Source organism: Cyanistes caeruleus, unplaced genomic scaffold (genome assembly GCF_971803275.1).
Source record: "Cyanistes caeruleus unplaced genomic scaffold, bCyaCae1.hap1.1 HAP1_SUPER_30, whole genome shotgun sequence".
Lineage (NCBI taxonomy): Eukaryota > Metazoa > Chordata > Aves > Passeriformes > Paridae > Cyanistes > Cyanistes caeruleus.
In genome coordinates this window covers 789,699-808,680 of record NW_028256295.1, presented here as the reverse complement: position 1 = coordinate 808,680, position 18,982 = coordinate 789,699, and the positions used below count along the sequence as shown (strand labels likewise).

Genomic DNA, 18,982 nt, shown 5'->3' with positions numbered 1-18,982 from the left:
TGTGGATGTGCTGGTGGATGATGAGTTGGGAGCTGCAGCTGAAGCCCTTCCCACATTCCCCACACTCATAGGCCCATTCCCCAGTGTGGATCATCTGGTGGCAGATCAGTTGGTTGCTCCGTCTGAAGCTCTTCCCACACTCCAAGCACTTGTAGCGCTTCTCCCCATCCTGAAGCTGCTCATGGACCACCAGCTCAGAGCCATGGCTGGATCTCCGGCCGCCTTCCCGGCACAGGGTGGGTCTTTCCTCCTCAGAGCACCCTGGGATGGGTTTGGAGCCCCTCCTCCTGCGGGATCTCGGAAGCTTTTCCTCCCCGTTGGATTCCTGTGCCGTGGAGCTGCTCAGAACGGCCTCTCTCACGAGGTTCTGCCGCGGGGATTTGTCCTCCCTGGTCTCCATCCTCAGCTCCTTGTCTGGGGGAGGAAGGACAAGGAGAGGATGGGATTTGCCTCCGTGCCAGAGGGAAAGGGAAGGAGATCCCCCCAGTGCGTCCCCGGCAGGACGGCGTCGGCAGCGGGGTTGTCCTGCAGCCGGGGGCCAGGCTGGGCTGGGAGATGGAGCAGGAGAGAGGGGGAAAGGGGCACTGACTTCCTCCTCACCTGCCTGGGTGTCCTGGGGCATCTTCCTCTTCCTCGCAGCCTCCTTCTCCATCTGGCCAAAGTTTAGGAATGACAAATCCTGGTTTCAGAAAATGCAACGGATGAGCACTTTGGGTTAGGGGTTTCCTACTCTCCAAGTCCATCCCTAGAAGTCACCGGGCATCTGGTGCCCGTATAAACCAACAAAACACTAATATTCAGTCCCCTAAAATACACAAATGACCCAGATTCACCAAAAACACCCATCCATGCGTTTACCCTCTCTGGTCTCTCCACTGTGGGGTCCTGGAAGCCCCCCCTGTCTGGATTGCTGCGGGTCAAGTTTGTATTGCTGCTCCCCGTCTCTGTCTGCCGCTCCCCTCTGTTAAGAATAATATGTTACAGTTGCTGTTTGTAAACTCCTTACTTACCTTGCACCCCTGTCCCAGGTTTACTTACCTTGTACCCCTGTCACAAATTGCTGTACCCCATGTTTTTGTTCCTTGTTCAGCCAGGCCCTGCCCCCTCTCCCAAGTTGCTGTACCTGTGTTTCTTGTTCTGTGTTCAGCCAGGCACTGCCCCCACTGCTCCTAGACTCCCACATGGCAACACTGTATCCCTTTCCCGAGTTGCTGTACCGCTCTGAGGAGGAAGATGACATACTGACTTTTATGCAAACGAGAGAGACCAGAGACTTATGGGATGCACCCAGACTGGAAAAGACCCCAAAACAACGAGCCACGCAAAAGGGAAGGAATAGAACCAGCACCATCTAACAAGGAAGACCCAGAGGAGTCCCCTGGCTTCTTTCCAGAGGCCGACATAACCTCGAGGAGACTCGACTGGGATGACAGCCTAGAATACGAGCCTGAAAGAACGAGTCTTCCCAGGGACTCCCGTGAAGAAGGAAGGCCCAGCTCTGCCCTAGTGACAGAGCTGCACGGATCCTCCTCTTCTGCGGTGTCCAGTGGGAGCAGTGGCGGTGTGCGCAACCCCTCGGGCCCCCACCCCAGAGCTGTGCTGCTTAATAGAGGCCTTTTAAAAAGGAGCTGGTCTCCTGGCCCGTTTATCACAGCTTGGGGGCTCGTCCGGGGTAGCCACGCCCTGAAGAGGACAAGGGACGGGACGGCCACCCACCCTATTGGGCCTCCGGGGGACAGCTGGCTATACCGGACCCAGAAGAACAGCCTGGGATCGACATCGCAGAAGAGCGCCGGATTGGGTAAGCCACCGGTGGCGGGAGTAGGAGGCAAGTGAGTGGATGTGTGAGTGAGACGGGGGCTGGCAGCTCAGACCCCCGGGGCGTGCGGACTGCCCAGTACCACGGTTCCGGACTCCCGCGAGGGGGCCGGCCGGGAACGGCAGGAAGCGAAAGAGGCTCACTTGGGCCCAGAGAAACGAGTGAGGCGTCTCCTGGGGATAAAAGCCCCCCCTCTGAGTGCGCAGAGGGTACCTAAGAGAGTGAGTGGCGCACATAGGGGTAGGCCCCTCTACTGAAAAGGGCTAAACGGCCTAGGCTGATCCGGGTGTGTGGAAGGCCTAGGTGAGTGAGAGTCACACGCAGGCAATCTAGGTAACTCCCAGGGTGGTGTGTGGGGGTGCCTAGGTTCGGTGTGAGTGAACACACCCCCCCCGCTTGGGTACTCAGATGACCTGACCGGGGAATTGGAATTGGGGGTCCCCAGGCCCTACCGGCACCAGGCGGTCAGCAAAGGGCCCTCGCTTCCCAGGGTCTGTGACACAGGACGTGCTGAAAGACTCTAGTTGTCGCGGCTCAGTCTCGGCTCAGGGGGTTCCTGAGAAGGGAGGTCATTAACCTGCTGCCGGAGAGCACAGGGGCAGGTAGTCTGCACGGGCGGGCGAGGCAGCTAGAGTAATACACTCACGCATCCCTTAGCCGAAGCCATTCCCTGGTGGGCGGAGCGGCTAGGAGGCAAGGGGGAATTCTCCCACCACTCACTTACAGTCAGCCCTCACGCAGAAGCTATTCTCACTGGGGAAGGGGGATAGTCACGGAGCGGAGGGGCAGGGGGTTCCGGGGTGAGCCCTGCTGACCAAATCTTGTGGACGGCACTGAGACAGGGACGGGGGAAGGTCCCAGGAGCGTCTAGTGCTAGGGTCCCCTCGACGTTGACCCAGGAGTGCTCATAGTCTTCGCTGGCAAGGGGGTCAGGGAGGCGAGGCGCGAGGGGAACGGGATTGGGGTGTAGGGAGGGGCAAGCGGAACCTGCAAGCCCCGCTGGGACCTAACCCCCGGGGCAAGCGGAGACTGCAAGCCCCAGAAAATTCAAAGTGTGAGTGGAAGGCCGGCCGAGTGTAAGAAAGGGTGTGGATTCTTGTGTGAGAAGATTGAGTGCATTCCCTAGTGTGAAAGGAGGAGAGAGTGAGTTCCTAGAGTGTGAGTTTTTGTTGAGGTTTGAAAGGTCAGTTGTCCGTCATTAGAAATTTTCAGTTTGAGTAAGAGCACCTTTATAAAGTTTAATTTAAGTAAGAGCCAGTTTTAAGTTGGTTAGAAGTTGTGTTGTCTGTCAGTTCCAGTTTTATTCAGGAAAAGGCACCGTAAGTTTTAAGTGAAGGTCCAGAGGTAGGAGGAGCAATGGGACAGTGTTTAAGTAAGAGAGTAGGTCCCAAGGGGAATGAAGAGGCCACCAGAACCATTCCCCCCGATAGCCCACTAGGGCAAATGTTAAATTGCTGGGATGCACAAGAGGCCACCAAGGGCCTAGACCGGATCAAGATGATCCATTACTGTATAGAGGTCTGGCCCAAACTAGAGATACAAGGACAGTGGCCTTGGTATGGTACTAAAGATCCTTGGATGTGCTCCCAACTGTACCAGCATCTGAAAACCAGAAGAGGCTCAAGTCCAGAAGAGATCAGTTATGCAGCCTTGTGGCTGAAACAAAGAGCAGACACAGAGATGGTGAAAGTATGTAAGTTGAAGGAAGAGAAGGGGGAAGGGAAAGAAAGTAAGAAGCAAGAAAAAGAAGCTAGCGAAACAGGTAGTAAATGGGACCCCCTAGATCATCTACCCCCTCCTCCTACATACCCAACAGCACCCCAGACTTCTTCACCCAATTCCCCGACCTTTTCCCCTTCTGCATCACCCCCACAAAACCCTTGTACACCCGATTCAAACCCTTTCTGCCCAAACCAATCCCCCTCCACATCTTCAGCTTCCTCTACTATCCCGATACCCTTTTCCTCAACCCCACCACCGTTGGTGGCCCCAGTCCTTTCTAATCTACTTCCTACCTCCCCCTTACCTCCAGAAACCCCTACATCAGACCAAGTTTCTTCTCCCTTGCCTAGTACTGTCCCTTTGCCCCCTCCCAACCGGGAGCTGAGTACCCCTAAATTTAATACCAATTCTCCTCCTCCTAACAACCAGCAGCTCCCTAGGACTCCCACCCCTAGTCAAGAACAAGATTTTGGAGAGGGACCCTACTGTCACACACGATCTAAGACAACTAAGCTCCTTCCCCTGAGAGAAGTCCCTATGGGAGGAGTAGCTGGAGGGGTAGGGTTTGTCAATGCCCCATTGACAGCTTCAGAAGTCCGGGGATTCAAGAAAGAGCTAGGGAACTTAGTTGAAGACCCAGTAGGGATAGCCAACCAGGTAGACCAGTTCCTGGGTCCAAATACTTACACCTGGGGGGAGTTAAACTCTATTTTAAACATCTTATTTAACCCTGAAGAGGTAGCCATGATCCGTACTGCGGGGATACGAATCTGGGAAAGGGAGAATAGATCAGGACTCCCAGGAGAGTATAAACTCCCACAAGTAGATCCAGGGTGGGATCCTAACAGGGAGGAGGGAAGGCGGAACATGAGGGACTACAGGTCCCTAATAGTGAAGGGTATTAAGGAATCAGTTCCCTGGGGTAATAACACAAAACTAGCCTTTGATGGGACCCAGGAGAAGGACGAGACTCCAGCCACCTGGTTGAATAGGTTGAGGAGAAATTTTCAGCTGTATTCAAACATAGACCCTGACAGCCCTGAGGGCCAGGTGTTACTAAAAGTGCAGTTTGTGACTAAGTCCTGGCCTGATATCAGGAGGAAGCTTGAAAAACTAGAGGACTGGCAAGAAAAGGGGATCAATGAGCTATTAAAAGAAGCTCTAAAAGTCTACTTGAGGAGAGAAGAGGAGAAGACGAAGACAAGGACAAAGCTCATGGTGGCGGTGGCCCGGGAGATTGTTAGGGCAGACAAGGATCAGACAGGTAGGAATCAACAAAGTGATGGAAAGCCAAAGTCCCAGTTTGAGGGAGATAGGAAGAAATCGGTTATGTCTCCATGGACCAACCCTAGGAACTCTCGAGTGAGTGGGAGGTGTTACTACTGTGGAGAGACTGGACATCTCAAAAGAGACTGCAAGAAATTATCCCTGGATGAGGAAATAGCTAGAGAGCAGGATGTCATGGAGAAAATCTTAAGGGGAGAGGAAAGTCGTGATTAGGGGTGTCAGGGGCTATATGTAATAGGGGACCCGATGAAACACCGAGAAGAGCCCCTGGTAAACCTTGAGGTAGGTCCCCAGAGTGAGGAAGTAGAATTTTTAGCAGACACGGGAGCAGACCGTTCAAGTTTGAACAAGCTCCCAACTGGAATGTTTTTAAGCAACAAAGTTTGTGAAGTGTCAGGAGCTGAGGGAAAACCCTTCATGGCTCCTGTGATAAAAAATGTTGAAGTGAAAGGAAATTCTCGGCAGTGCTATGCAGACTTTGTGTACCTACCAGACTTAGAGATTAACTTGCTGGGAAGAGACTTGCAGGTACAACTGGGAGTGGGAGTAATACCAGTGAACGGAAAAATGGTGGTCCATATGATGAAGCTAACAACCAAAGATATAGAAGAGATTAACTCTGAGGTTTGGGCGGAAGAAGGGAAGTTTGGATATTTAGATATTTCCCCAATAAAGATTGAAATCCAGAAGAAAACCCCTCCTATCAGGATCAGGCAGTACCCAATGTCCCTAGAGAGCAGAAAAGGATTGGCCCCAGTTATTGATCACCTGCTGGCAGAAGGCATTTTAGAGCCATGCATGTCCCCCCATAACACCCCGATTTTGGCTGTTAAAAAAAGCAGAAGGGAAGTACCGGTTAGTCCAAGACCTGAGGGAAGTGAATAAGAGGACTGTTACCAGGCACCCAGTGGTGTCGAATCCATACACCCTCCTGAGTCAAGTACCCAATGAACATGTTTGGTTCACAGTTATCGATCTAAAGGATGCATTCTGGGCATGTCCCCTAGCAGAAGAATGCCGTGATTGGTTTGCCTTTGAATGGGAATATCCTGAAAAGAAAAGAAAACAACAGCTAAGGTGGACTCGGTTGCCTCAAGGCTTTACAGAGTCTCCGAACCTTTTTGGGCAAGCGTTAGAAGAATTACTGAGCCAATTTGATCCCGAAGGTGACATCCAAATTTTACAATATGTTGATGATCTCTTGATATCAGGGGAAGATCAAGACAGGGTAAGAAAAACCAGTGTGCGGCTGTTAAACTTCTTGGGGACCAAAGGGTTAAGGGTGTCCCGGAATAAATTACAGTTTGTAGAGCCCAAAGTCATTTACTTGGGACACATAATAAGACAGGGCAGTAAGGAACTGAGCCCAGAGAGAGTATCAGGCATTCTAGCCATACCTGCACCAAAAACAAAGAGAGACATAAGAAAACTCTTAGGCCTTTTTAGATATTGCAAACTATGGATAGAACAATATACCCAGAGCGTCAAGTTTCTTTATGAAAAGCTGGTTGATTGTGAACCCATAAAGTGGACAGCTGAAGATGAAGCGCAATTAAATCAGCTAAAGGTTAAGCTGTCCACAGCACCAGTTTTAAGCCTGCCTGACCTAAAGAAAGAATTTGATTTGTTTGTCAACTCTGAAGAAGGGACTGCATATGGGGTTCTGACCCAGGAATGGGGAGGATGTCGTAAGCCCATAGCCTATCTATCCAAACTGCTGGACCCAGTAGCTCGTGGGTGGCCCACCTGCGTGCAATCAATAGCTGCTGCTGCCATTTTAATAGAAGAGGCCCAAAAGCTAACCCTACAGGGTAAGATCAGAGTCCACACACCACATGATTTAAAAACAATCTTGAGCCAAAAGGCTCAGCAGTGGCTGACAGATGCCAGGATATTAAAATATGAAGTCATCCTAATGGATACTAGCAATTTGGAGCTAGTAACCTCCAAGGGCCTGAACCCGGCACAATTTTTGTCAGGGGAGCCTCTGCCTGAATTAGAACATGACTGCTTAGAATTGGTAAATCTCCAAACCAAAGTGAGGGAGGATCTGGGAGATGTACCCCTGCCCTATGGGAAGGTACTATTTACTGATGGTTCATCCAGGGTGGTGGAGGGGAAAAGATATTCAGGGTATGCAGTGGTCATAGAGGTAGGGGAAGGAAAACTAGAAGTCCTAGAAAAAGGGAGACTACCCCCCAGTTGGTCAGCTCAGTGCTGTGAGGTTCATGCTCTAAAGAGGGGTCTGGACTTGCTAGAGAGAGAAAAAGGAACCATCTATACAGATTCAAAGTATGCCTTTGGGATAGTCCATACCTTTGGTAAGATCTGGGAGGAGAGAGGCTACCTGAACTCCAAAGGGAAGAACCTGGCACATGAAGGGCTGATTAAATCAGTATTAGAGTCCTTGGCCAAACCCACAGAGATTGCAGTGGTCCACATGAAGGGGCATCAGAAGGGAGACTCCTTAGAAAGCAGAGGGAACCGACTTGCTGACCAAGCAGCTAAAGAAGTGGCCTTAGATCCAAAGGAATCGGTGAAAATTTTTAAACTGGATGAGGTAGCAACTGAAGAGGACGGAAAGAAGGAACCAATATTTACCAAGAAAGAGTGGGAAGTAATAAAAAAAATTAGAATTGTCTCAAGGGGAACAAGGGGAATGGTTAACCTCAGATGGGCAAAAGTTTCTGAACAAGGCTTTAGCCCGGAAAATATTAAATGAGATACATGAACTGACTCATTGGGGAACCCAAGGGTTGTGTGATCATTTTCTGAGGGAAAACTTATGCTTGGGAGTTTATGATCTAGCAAAGGCCATAACAAAGGGGTGTGTAATATGCCAGAAGGTAAACCAGAAAGTAATGAGAAAGGCTGAACCTGGGGGAAGAGAGTTAGCCATGAGACCATTCCAGAGTGTGCAAGTAGACTTCACGGAAATGCCTCCTATACAAGGATATAAACACCTATTGGTGATAGTTGACCATCTAACCCATTGGGTAGAGGCATTCCCCACAAAAAAAGAGACAGCAGAAGAAGTCGCCCGGGTAATACTGGAAAGTATTATCCCCAGATATGGGCTAGTGAATGCCATTGACTCAGACAGGGGATCCCATTTCACCTCCCAAGCCTTACAGGCCATTGTAAAGGCTCTAGGAATAAAGTGGAGACTGCACACTCCATGGCACCCCCAGAGTTCGGGTTGGGTGGAACGTATGAACAAGACATTGAAAAATGTGTTAACAAAACTAATAGCTGAGACCCAGATGAACTGGTTAAAGTGTTTGCCTCTCGCCCTCCTGAGAATCAGAACCAGGCCACGATCTGACCTTGGTGCCTCCCCATATGAAATGATGTTTGGGCTCCCCTTTCTAATGACCCCTTACAGCACTGGAGATTACATAGAAGGGGAAGAAATAGCTAAAAAGTACCTAGAGACAATTGGGAGGACCCTAAATAACCTAAGAAAGAGAGGATATCTCCCCCAAACCTTCCCACTTGACACAAACATTCACCAGATCAATCCGGGGGATTGGGTATTGATTAAATCCTGGAAAGACACCCCCTTAACCCCGAAATTTGAAGGTCCCTTCCAGGTTCTGCTGGTGACCCACGCTGCTATTCGGACCCAAGAAAAGGGGTGGACTCACGTCTCACGTGTAAAAGGACCGGTATCGCCTCCTCCTGACTGTGGACAAGGCACAGAAAAATCCCCCACGAATTCTCCCAAGTGGACTGCCATTACAGATCCTACCAGTCTAAGAGTGACTCTTAAGAGGCAGCCAGAAACAGACTGAGACAGAAAGAATATAAACAAAGACTGCAGAACTCTGCTGAGTGAGTTGGTTTAAGTGGGAGTGTTCTCAAAGTTCTTGTGGTTGTTGCTGTAAAATATTTTGATGTTAGCAAAGTTGGTTGAATGAAAACCCCACCCATTAACTTCTCCCACAGGGCATTCTCCAAAAAGGCAACTAAATTAAAGAAGAAGGTGGGAGGAGAAGGACCATACCATCTCTCCTGATCCCCCAAAAAAAACCTAAGAGGCAAGACCGGGTGAGGCTAACAGGGAAGGTGAGCCATGAAGCTCCCTAAACTAGCTCATACCGGACTCTTAGGTGGACTGATGTTGGTCCAGCTGGTGAGCCTTGGGATGGGGGACAGTGGAGAAGCATGTATCCCCTATATGATGGAGAGGATCTAAGATCACTGATGAGGGTCCACACAAACATCAATCCCACCTGTTTTGATCACACCAAATTGGAAACCTGTCAGGAGGAAGGAAAGACATACTGGATTACTAGAAATACTGCCTCATTTAGGCAAGGTCTGCTTGGAGAATGCCCTGTAGGAGAATCCTGGCTCTGCTTTGAACAGGAGGGACTGAATGATGTAATAAAAGAAAAACAATTGAAGATAAAGAAAGGTGATCTGGATGAAACACGAGGTAAGAACCTATTCATTGACCTGATGGAGAGAATCAGCAGAGAGTTAAACTTAACCAATTGTTGGGTATGTGGGAACACCCAGATGTCAGATATTTGGCCCTGGGAAGGGATCAGCCTGGCACCTTTAGACATTCTAAGGTGGAAATTAACTGAGCAAAAACCCCAGACAGGGAACAGGGGACGGGAACAATGGGATCTGAAAGCAAGAGTGATTGGGGAAGAATGCATTAAAAGGACAGGAAGAAGATACTAAACCCCTGTGGGAAAAATGGCCTGCAAAAGATACCTGACGGTGAAAGACTCAGGTAGCAGGTGGATCCCCCAAGAACCAAACAGGTATTGGGCCACTGGGAGAAAGGAAAGGGGGTGTATTTATCATGAGGGGTACAAACTGCATGGGTGTGCAGAAAAAGGAATAAACCCTTTTTGGGGGTTAAGAGAACTCTCAAAATACTGGGAACATCCTACAGACACACAGGACACTTTCTGGAAGGCCCCTGAGTATTTATTTTGGATTTGTGGGAGCACTGCCTATACCCACCTCCCAGGGGATTGGGCAGGAAGCTGCACAATTGGGATAATAAAGCCTGCTTTTTTCCTCCTACCTAAGAAATCAGGGTCATACTTGGGAGTCCCCTTGTATGATGACTTAAAAAAAGGCAGTCGAAAGAAGAGGCATGTAATGGACCTAGGAAGCAATCAGAAATGGAAGGGGAAGATCTGGACCCCTGAAGAAATAATTAAGACATATGGACCGGCCATGTGGGCCCAGGATGGATCCTGGGGGTATCGTACCCCAGTCTATATGTTAAACCGAATCATCCGTCTCCAGGCAGTATTGGAAGTGGTGTCAAACAGAACTGCCCTTGCTTTAGACCACATTAGCACACAATTGGCACAAACCAGGGCTGTAGTCTATCAGATTCGGCTGGCGGTGGACTACCTATTGGCAGATGAAGGAGGCATTTGTGGAAAGTTTAATTCCTCTGAATGTTGCCTGGAGATAGATGATAAGAGTGAGGTAATCAAAAACATCTCAAAAGAAATACGAAAGATAGCTTATGTGGGCACCCAGGAATGGACTCCTCTGGTGAACTCAGACTGGTAGAATGACCTTTGGTCCTTCAAGGGAGGGTGGTGGAAAAAAATAGTCTTTATTGCTGTCTGTGCATTTGCAAGTTTCTTGTTCCTACCCTGTTTACTCCCCTGCCTAACCAAGACAGTGACTACCACAGTACAAGCAAGCATCCAGATCCCTGAAATAAAAGATAAGAAGCAGGCCAGGATCATGTTAATGGAGACTCAAAGTCAGGATCGAGAGCACAAAACTGCCAGGGAAATATATGAGCAATATCGAGAATTAAGAGATAAATATTCTCAAGAGCCAGAAGTTAATGGTTGATGCGGGCTAGAGCCCGATCAAAATATAAGAGGGGGGATATTGTTAAGAATAAAATGATACAGTTGCTGTTTGTAAACTCCTTACTTACCTTGTACCCCGGTCCCAGGATATTGTTAAGAATAATACGTTCCAGTTGCTGTTTGTAAACTCCTTACTTACCTTGTACCCCTGTCCCAGGTTTACTTACCTTGTACCCCTGTCACAAATTGCTGTACCCCATGTTTTTGTTCCTTGTTCAGCCAGGCCCTGCCCCCTCTCCCAAGTTGCTGTACCCTGTGTTTCTTGTTCTGTGTTCAGCCAGGCACTGCCCCCACTGCTCCTAGACTCCCACATGCCAACACTGTATCCCTGCCCCGAGTTGCTGTACCGCTCTGAGGAGGAAGATGACATACTGACTTTTATGCAAACGAGAGAGACCAGAGACTTATGGGATGCACCCAGACTGGAAAAGACCCCAAAACAACGAGCCACGCAAAAGGGAAGGAATAGAACCAGCACCATCTAACAAGGAAGACCCAGAGGAGTCCCCTGGCTTCTTTCCAGAGGCCGACATAACTTCAAGGAGACTCGACTGGGATGACAGCCTAGACTACGAGCCCTAAAGAACGAGTCTTCCCAGGGACTCCCGTGAGGAAGGAAGGCCCAGCTCTGTCCTAGTGACAGAGCTGCACGGATCCTCCTCTTCTGCGGTGTCCAGTGGGAGCAGTGGTGGTGTGTGCGACCCCTCGGGCCCCCACCCCAGAGCTGTGCTGCTTAATAAAGGCCTTTTTAAAAGGAGCTGGTCTCCTGGCCCGTTTATCACACCTGGCAGCGCTGGCCAAAGGCTCCTGGAGCTGCGGCAGCCTCGGGGCCGTGCCCATTCCCTGGGGAGCCTGGGCACTGCCCCAGCCCCCTGTGCGGGAAGAAGCTTTTGCTCATCTCCAGCCCAGCCCTGCCCTGGCCCAGCTCCAGCCGTTCCCTCGGCTCCTGTCCCTGCTCACCTGGGCAGAGATCAGAGCTTGCCCAGAGAAGCTGTGGCTGCCCCTGGATCCCTGGAAGTGTCCAAGGCCAGGTTGGATGGGGCTTGGAGCAGCCTGGGATAGTGGAAGGTGTCCCTGCCATGGCAGGGGGTGGAATGAGATGAACTTTAAGGTCTCTTCCAAGCCAAGGCATTCTGTGATTCTGTGATTTTGGGGGAGATGCTGAAGCTCTGGCTCAGCTTTATCTCAGCAAATGTCTGGAGCCAGCAGCAGCCATGGGTGGGATCATCTCCTCCTCCCTCTCGCTGTGGCTGTAACTCACCCAAGGGCAGTGGTATAAATGAAATTGAAATTTGGACAGCTAGGGTTATTGAGTTAACAGCAGTGTAATAACAAGAAAAAAATTATACCATTTAGTGAATTGAATACAAGAATCCAATTTAATAAAAGAATATAATTTAGTGGATTAAGTAGCAATTTGATATAGAAGGAATACAATGTAGTAAAAGAGTACAATTTAGTGAATATATTCATATATATATACATATGTGTATATATATATGAATATATATATGAATATAGCTTGCCAGTAATTATGATTAAAGCATAAGCAAAACTGACCAGGGTATGGAGAGGGCTTCTCAAGCCCCTTACATATGAAATAAAGCAATTCAAACTAAACTTATATACTGTATACTTACACATATTCATTCATGTTTCCAGTAAGTCTCATGTTACTTCTGATTCTTTAATTTTACATCACAATTCTTCATGGTGCATGCTTCACTTGTTGCTACGGGGTCTTCAGTCTTCTTTCGGTGCTCTTTTGGACGAAGGCTTACACTCATCCTCATTGTTCTTTTGATAACCTCACAGGCTGTGTGTGCATACTAAGCGTTGTGTTATGTAAGTAAGCATTGTGCTCCACTAATTAGTCTTATATTTTATAATTTTCAGGCCCTATGCCTAAAGTTGTTCCAACTTTATCCATCTCAAGGTCGATTTTGTCTTAGGATATTTCTTATCTCAAATCTACATCCTCTATCTTAATTTTAACATGTAACATCTGTACAGGGGTACATCTGCCTTGTAACACCAATTCCCTTGATTGCTCCTAATAATAACTTTCCAAATAGTTACAATTTAGATAGGACAAATCATTTCCATTTACTACAGGAGGGTGTGAAAACAGGAGCATTGTTTGGTGTGGCCTCCTCTGCCTTTCACACCTTTCAGTGCTTTGAGCCAGCCAAGAGCTTTCTCCAGGAGTGCAATGAAGCAGCTGTTGCTGCTCCCAGCTCTGGCTCTTCCCAGTCTCTGCCCCTGCCTGGTTTTGTCCCTCTTGCTGCGCCCTCTGTTCCCCCAGGGGGCTGCCCCAGGCTGAGGGATCAGATGCAGGCACTGCTGCTGCTCCCTGGGGACCAGCCCCAGTTTGGTTGTTGCTGTCAGTGCCAGCAGAAGCGGTGGCTGGAGCAGCGGGTGCTGACAGTGGCCCGAGGCCCGGGGCTGGAGGGGTCCCTGGGCTGGGGCTGGGAGGGAGCTGCCCCTTGTTCTCCCTCTGCCTCCCGCAGAGCTGGGCCGGGCACAAGTGGGGCAGCAGAGCCAACAGGGAGCCTGCGAGTCTCTTGCAGCCGTGCCTGCTCAGAGTTTGGCCTTGGAGCTTCAGGGGGGCAAAGGCAGCTGCTCTGCTCCCTCTGCGTGTGCCCGTGTTCAGCAGTGCTGCTCCATCAGTCTGTGCCCAGCAATGGGGAAAAGCCTCAGCCCTGCAGGGCCAGGAGCTGCCGGGCTCTGCCTGAGCAGCTCAGCCAGCGCGAAGGGAGCTGCTCCACACGGGAACCAGGAGCAAAGGACATGCCTTTTCTAGGACATGTTTTATGTAAAAAAAAAAACAACAAACAAACAAAAGAAAAAAAAAGAAAACATAAAAAAGAAATTAAAGATAAAAATTACCCCTAAATGTGTAGTGAAAAAACTTCTGTAGCACTGGAGTAAGAAAGAGGTAACTGATCTTTTGAAAAAGAGAACTCAGCTTTGATTTTAGTTCCTTAGTTTGTACACATGCTAGTGGAAAGGATCCATTAGCTGCCTTCCTTGACAGATTTTATGGATGATTTCCAATATTAAGATATTTTACACTGCAGTTAAAGGAATAGGAAATTGAAATACATGTTCTTCATGACTGTGTCTTGAGTGTCAAAATTTTGCAGTTTGAAACTTGGACCTCAAGTGTTGCAAATGGAAGTGATAAATCCCAATGGACTGAGGGAATGCAGCTTTTCCTATGAGATGTGCAGCACTCCAAGGACTTCCTCAGTGGGGCTGTGGCTGCTTGGAGCTTTGTCCTGTGCCACTCTGGGATGTCATGAAATGGGACTTCACCTGCCACCAGCCCAGGTCACGCTCTGCCACCCCAGCTCCTTGGACCCTGTGTCCCCAAAGAAGACACAAGGTGTTTCTGCTGCTCCACCTTTGCACAGATCCACAGAGAGCTGGGATTATCCCAAGTCTCGTGTCTCCATTGTGCCATATTCCTAAAGAACCAGCAGCCCATCCCGACGAATATGGTGAGTTATGTGAATGGTTGTCAGCTCCCTTTCCTGCCTAGAAATCCTGAAACTGCTTCTAAATGCTGTTCCCTTCAGCTCTTGGACACCTACTGACACAGAGCTGGGAAAAAAATGCCCTGGCCATGGCTTACAAGGTGAGTTCTGCCAAAGTTAGAGCTCTGTGGGAAATCTGTATCCATCCCTATCCTTTTAATATATCTGTTATGTGGGGGTGTGCATGGATGTGTCTTGTATGGAAAGGAAGGAGTGTGCAAACAACGTGACTGACACTTTCACTCTCTGTGTTCATTCCATACTCATGGGTACAAAGATATTATGGAAACCTTTGCAAGGACAGACCTTCTGTCCATGGATACAGAGACATCCAAGAGCCCCCGGCACAGACAGACCCTTCTGTCCATGGATACAGAGACATCCAAGAGCCCCTGGCACAGACAGACATTGCTGTTCTTCAGCCAGTGACAGGATGAGTCCCTGAGACTGGGGCTTGGCCTTCCTCGTGGTGAGGGGCATCAAGGAAGGCTGCAGTGTGATGGAGACTGTGATGGGCTGGGAACTCACTGGGGGAAAGGAGGGAGCAGTTGTGAAGTAAAAGGCAGGTGTGGGGACAGAACTGTTCAGAGAAGGGCTGAGCTACAGCTTGAGCAAGCTGAAAAATGTCATTTGGGGTCATCCCAGATTGATTTCATTTCAGAAGTTATGGAACAAGTTTAATTTTTGGAAGGTGTCATGTTTTCCCTTGGAGGTGGACACTCTGCAGACTTGAGCTGCATTGCCAAAACGCTCAAGTCTCTGCTGCAGGTCACAGCGTTTCTTCTTTGGCTGATCCCGGCCCGGTGCTGAGCCCAGCAGAGCCCTGGCAGAGCCCAGAGCAGCCTCAGCATCCGCAGAGCCCGGCTGCAAGGAGAGAAAGCAGAAACCGCTCGTCAGCTCAAGGCTCCTGTCCCCTTGCCCCAGCCAGCCGCGGTGCCCAGGCCATGCTGGCCGTGCCCAGAGCTGGGCCCAAAGCTGCCCATCACTGCTGCCTTGGGGAGCAGAGCAGGAGGGCAGGACATGTGCCCAGCCTGCAGCCAGCCACGGCAGATCCAGCCCCTCAGCAGCTGCCCAGAGCGGGATGCTCCTGTGCCCGCTGCCATCTCCCAAAAGCTCTTGTCCCACCCATGCCAAGGAGATGAGGACCCACCTCACACCATCCGCTGCCACAAGAAAAGCTGGTCCCAAACGATGTCCTCAGTCTTCTCCAAGGGCACGGCCCATCCACGCCACAGCTGGTCCCAAGCACTTCCTGATCCAGACTGGACCCCACCTGGAACGCTTCCTTTAGAAAAACAAACAACAAATTAATGAAAATAGTTCACAGACAAAAAGGGGGAACAAGAAAAAATGGTAAAAAATCTTATGTCTGACAGGAGCTTGAGGAAGGCCCAACCCCTACATTCTGGGGAAAAACCCACCCACGGGTGAGGGAAGCCCATGCTTTCTCCCTTTCCCCCTGCACTGTCCCCCAAAATCACGGTGATCCCAAAGCAAAGCAGGGGAGTGGAGCAGCCCAAGCCCTTCCTTGCCTGCACAGCAAAGCAGCCGTGCTCAGGTTCTGGAGTCCCACCTGTGCTCCTGCCATGGGGGTTTGTTTGTGTCGGGCTGGCTGCCCCAGCCCCAGCCCGGGGCACGGTGGGTGCTGGGGGCTGTTGGCAGGGCCAGGATCCCACTCCCATTTCGTAACCACCCCAGCCCACGTCCCCAGCCCTGCCAAAAACCAGCTGGGCAGCCACTGAGGAATCAGTTGCATCTGCCCCAGCAAAGGGGAAGCCTTTGGTTCCCGGCCAATGCACAAATCTGGGAGCATCCCCCTGGGTCTGGACTTACCTGAAAATTCCCTGTGGAGCCTGGCTTTGAAGAAGGTGCCAGAATCAAAGTCCATCATCGCCAGCTCCCGCTGGCCAGGTGGAGGAAGAGGTTGTCATCCTTGCTGCTGTCCTCCATGTCTCCAGCAGCAGCAGCAGCCCCACCTGGTACAGCTTCTCCAGGGGCTCCTTCTTCCCTGGGGTGACACCAGGCTGTCAGGGTTCTGCCCAGGGCCTGGCTGTCAGTGAACCAGGACAAGCAAAACCAGCTCAGATGGTGCCCACCAGTGCTGGGCAGAGCAGCTCAGCTCCAGCACAAGGGCTGTGTGTTCCCATTCCATGACCCCAGTGCAGTGACACAGGCAGGACAAAAAAGTCTGGGTTTCTTTGCTGCTGATTGCCAGGGCATGTGTGGAGCTGTAACTTACCAGGTCCCTGCATCACTGTGCCTGTGGCTCTCTCCTTTCTTCTAGGGCTGATGAATATCCTGCATCCAGGGATCACAGGACAGGTCTTCTAATGAGGGCCTGTCCAAGGAGTTCAGGGATAAACACCACCTGATCAGAATCTGGCAGTCTGGGGAGAGAAACCACAAACCACTGGTCAGTTGGAGAAGGCTCCTGTCTGCTTTGCCCCACTATTCCCGTGCCCAGGCCACGCTGGATGTGCTCAGAGCTGGGCCTAAACTTTCCCATCAATTGTTTGTTTTGGAGGAGAGCAGGAGAGCAGGACATGTGCCACCTCCTCAGCAGCTGCCAGAGCGGGATGCTCACGAGCCCGCTGCTGTCTCCCAACCCTGGTGTTCCCCCCGTGCCCAGAGATGAGGATCCACCTTGGGAGAGCCGTTGTGGCAGCGGGAGCTGGCCCCATCTGATGTTCCTGCCCCTCCTGAAAGGGTGCTCCCCGCAGACCATCTCGTGCAGCAGGATGCCCAGGGACCAGACGGTCGCTGCCTCGCCATGGTACCAGCCGAAGTCGTTCCATTCCGGGGGGCTGTATGACGGTGTTCCTATGGAATATGGATGGAGCTCATCAGGGGGATGCTGCTGCTCCCAGAGCCTGGCCCCAGCATCCCTGGGCATGTGGGGGCTGCCCCAGTGGCCCATGGGGTGACCTGCTGCCCTCTCCCAGCACCTGGGACTTGGGTACAAACCTGGGGTTGGAAAAGAAGCCACTGGTGCTGGAAGAGGGCAGCAGAAACCCTGGCAAGGCCCGACCATGACACACAAAGGGAAATACCCACTCAGTGCTGGGGAAAAACCACACCCACATCCTCCCTGCTGGCATTGCCCAAAAAATATCTTGAACCCAAGATATCAAGGCAAACCAGGTGAGCAGAGCAGTCCAAGCCCATTCTCACCTGCACACCAAACCAGCTGGTGCACAGGTTCTGGCTCCCCCTCTCTGCTACCCCCAACCATGGGGGATTTTGTCAGGCTGGCTGCCCCAGCCCCAGCCCCAGTCCTGGGAGAATCCCTGCTGCCACACCCAGGTTGGGCCAGGAGATGCCAGGACCAGGATCACCACCCCTGTGTGGGCTCACCTGCAAATTGAGTGTAGGCTGTGTCCTGCAGGTAGGTGCCACAGCCGAAGTCAATCAGTTTTGCCTCGCCGGTGTCCAGGTCTACCAAGACGTTCTCAGGTTTGATATCTCGGTGCAGGACCCCGCAGCTGGTGCAGTGCCGCACGGCCGCCAGCACCTGCTGGAACAGCTCCCGCGCCTCTTCCTCGGACAGGAACCTCCGTGCCCGAATGAAACGTCGCAGGTCCTGACACCGCTCCGGGCGCTCCAGCACCATCACGATGGTGTTGGGGAGCTCAAACCATTCCAGCAGCTGCACCACACCGGGGAAGCCTGTGGACACCTTGTCCAGCAGCACTATCTCCAGGGGTGCGCTGGTGCCGTCGGGCTGCGGGAGGAGCACGGTGCCGTCAGTGGGGCTGAGGCCGTGCCAGGGCTCGGGAAGCCCTCAGCCAGCCCGGGATGCTCTGTGCCCTCCGCTGGCCCCACGCCCGCTCTCCCTGCAGGTGTCCTGGCGGCTCCCACCCTGCCGGGCCCCGGCTCATCCCCGCCCGGCACGGCCCGGCTTCTGCCGCTGGCCCCGCTCACTCACCAGCTCGCCCCAGTGCCGGACGCGGTTCCGTGGCACCTTTTTGATGGCCACCTGCAAGCCAAAGGGAACAGCGGATTCAGCTCACCGCCCACCGTGTCCAGCCCCATCCTCCTCCTCCGCCCCCTCCTCCTCCTCCGCCCGCCGCCGGCCCCTCTGCTCACCGGGAGTCCGTCCGAGAGCCGAGTGGCCGCAAAAACTCTGCCAAAGCCGCCGCGCCCCAGCAGTGAACCCACTCGGTAGCGCTGCTGCAGGGCCTGCTGCGCCTTCCCTGGGGAAGAGACGCGGCCGTCAGTGCTCGGCCCGGGGCCAGGAACGGCCCCCGAGCGCTCCCCGAGCTCCCCGGGCCGGGCACCCGCAGGCGTTCCCTCATTGGAACGCGACAGCGGCGGAGCTCGGGCCGGGGAAGCCGCAGCGGAGGCGGCGGCAGCGGCCGCACCGCCTGTGTCCTCCGCGGGCCCCGGGAGGAGCCGGGGCCGGGGCCGGGGCCGGGGCCGGGGCCGGGGTCGGGGCCGGGCCCGGGGTCGGGGTCGGGGTCGGGGTCGGGGTCGGGCCAGGCGGAGCCAAAGGGCGGCGATGCCGCCCCAGCCCCTGGCACTGATGCCCGCCCAGCAGCGCCAGCGCCAGCACAGCCAGAGCTGGGCGGAGGCGAGACCGCGGAGGGACGGCCGGGGATGGAGACGGGGACGGGGCCGGGGCCGGGGCCGGGGATGGGGCCGGGGCAGCCCCGCCCGGGGCCGGGGGCGGGCTGGGGGCATGGCCCGGGCGGGCACGGGGGAGGGAACCTGGAAAAGAAGGGGACACAGGAAAAGGGAGACGGGGAGAAGAT

The 18,982-nt window shown here is 52.3% G+C and overlaps 1 protein-coding gene and 1 long non-coding RNA gene across 2 annotated transcripts; one reads left to right on the top strand and one right to left on the bottom strand.

Annotated features, from left to right (window-relative positions):
• Positions 1–1,628: 1,628 nt before the first annotated feature.
• Positions 1,629–11,449, top strand: LOC147645236 (uncharacterized). Its single transcript, XR_015282420.1, has 2 exons — positions 1,629–1,801; positions 8,411–11,449. It is a non-coding gene; the product is annotated as an uncharacterized LOC147645236 (long non-coding RNA).
• Positions 11,450–16,505: 5,056 nt separating this feature from the next.
• On the bottom strand, positions 16,506–18,614 carry LOC147645235 (serine/threonine-protein kinase pim-1-like; the record flags this gene model as incomplete). The annotated part of the gene is made up of 5 exons (XM_086874756.1): positions 16,506–16,618; positions 16,875–17,051; positions 17,586–17,952; positions 18,157–18,207; positions 18,318–18,614. Coding segments are annotated over 5 exons (999 nt in total), but the record flags the coding sequence as incomplete, so codon positions are not given.
• Positions 18,615–18,982: the final 368 nt, after the last annotated feature.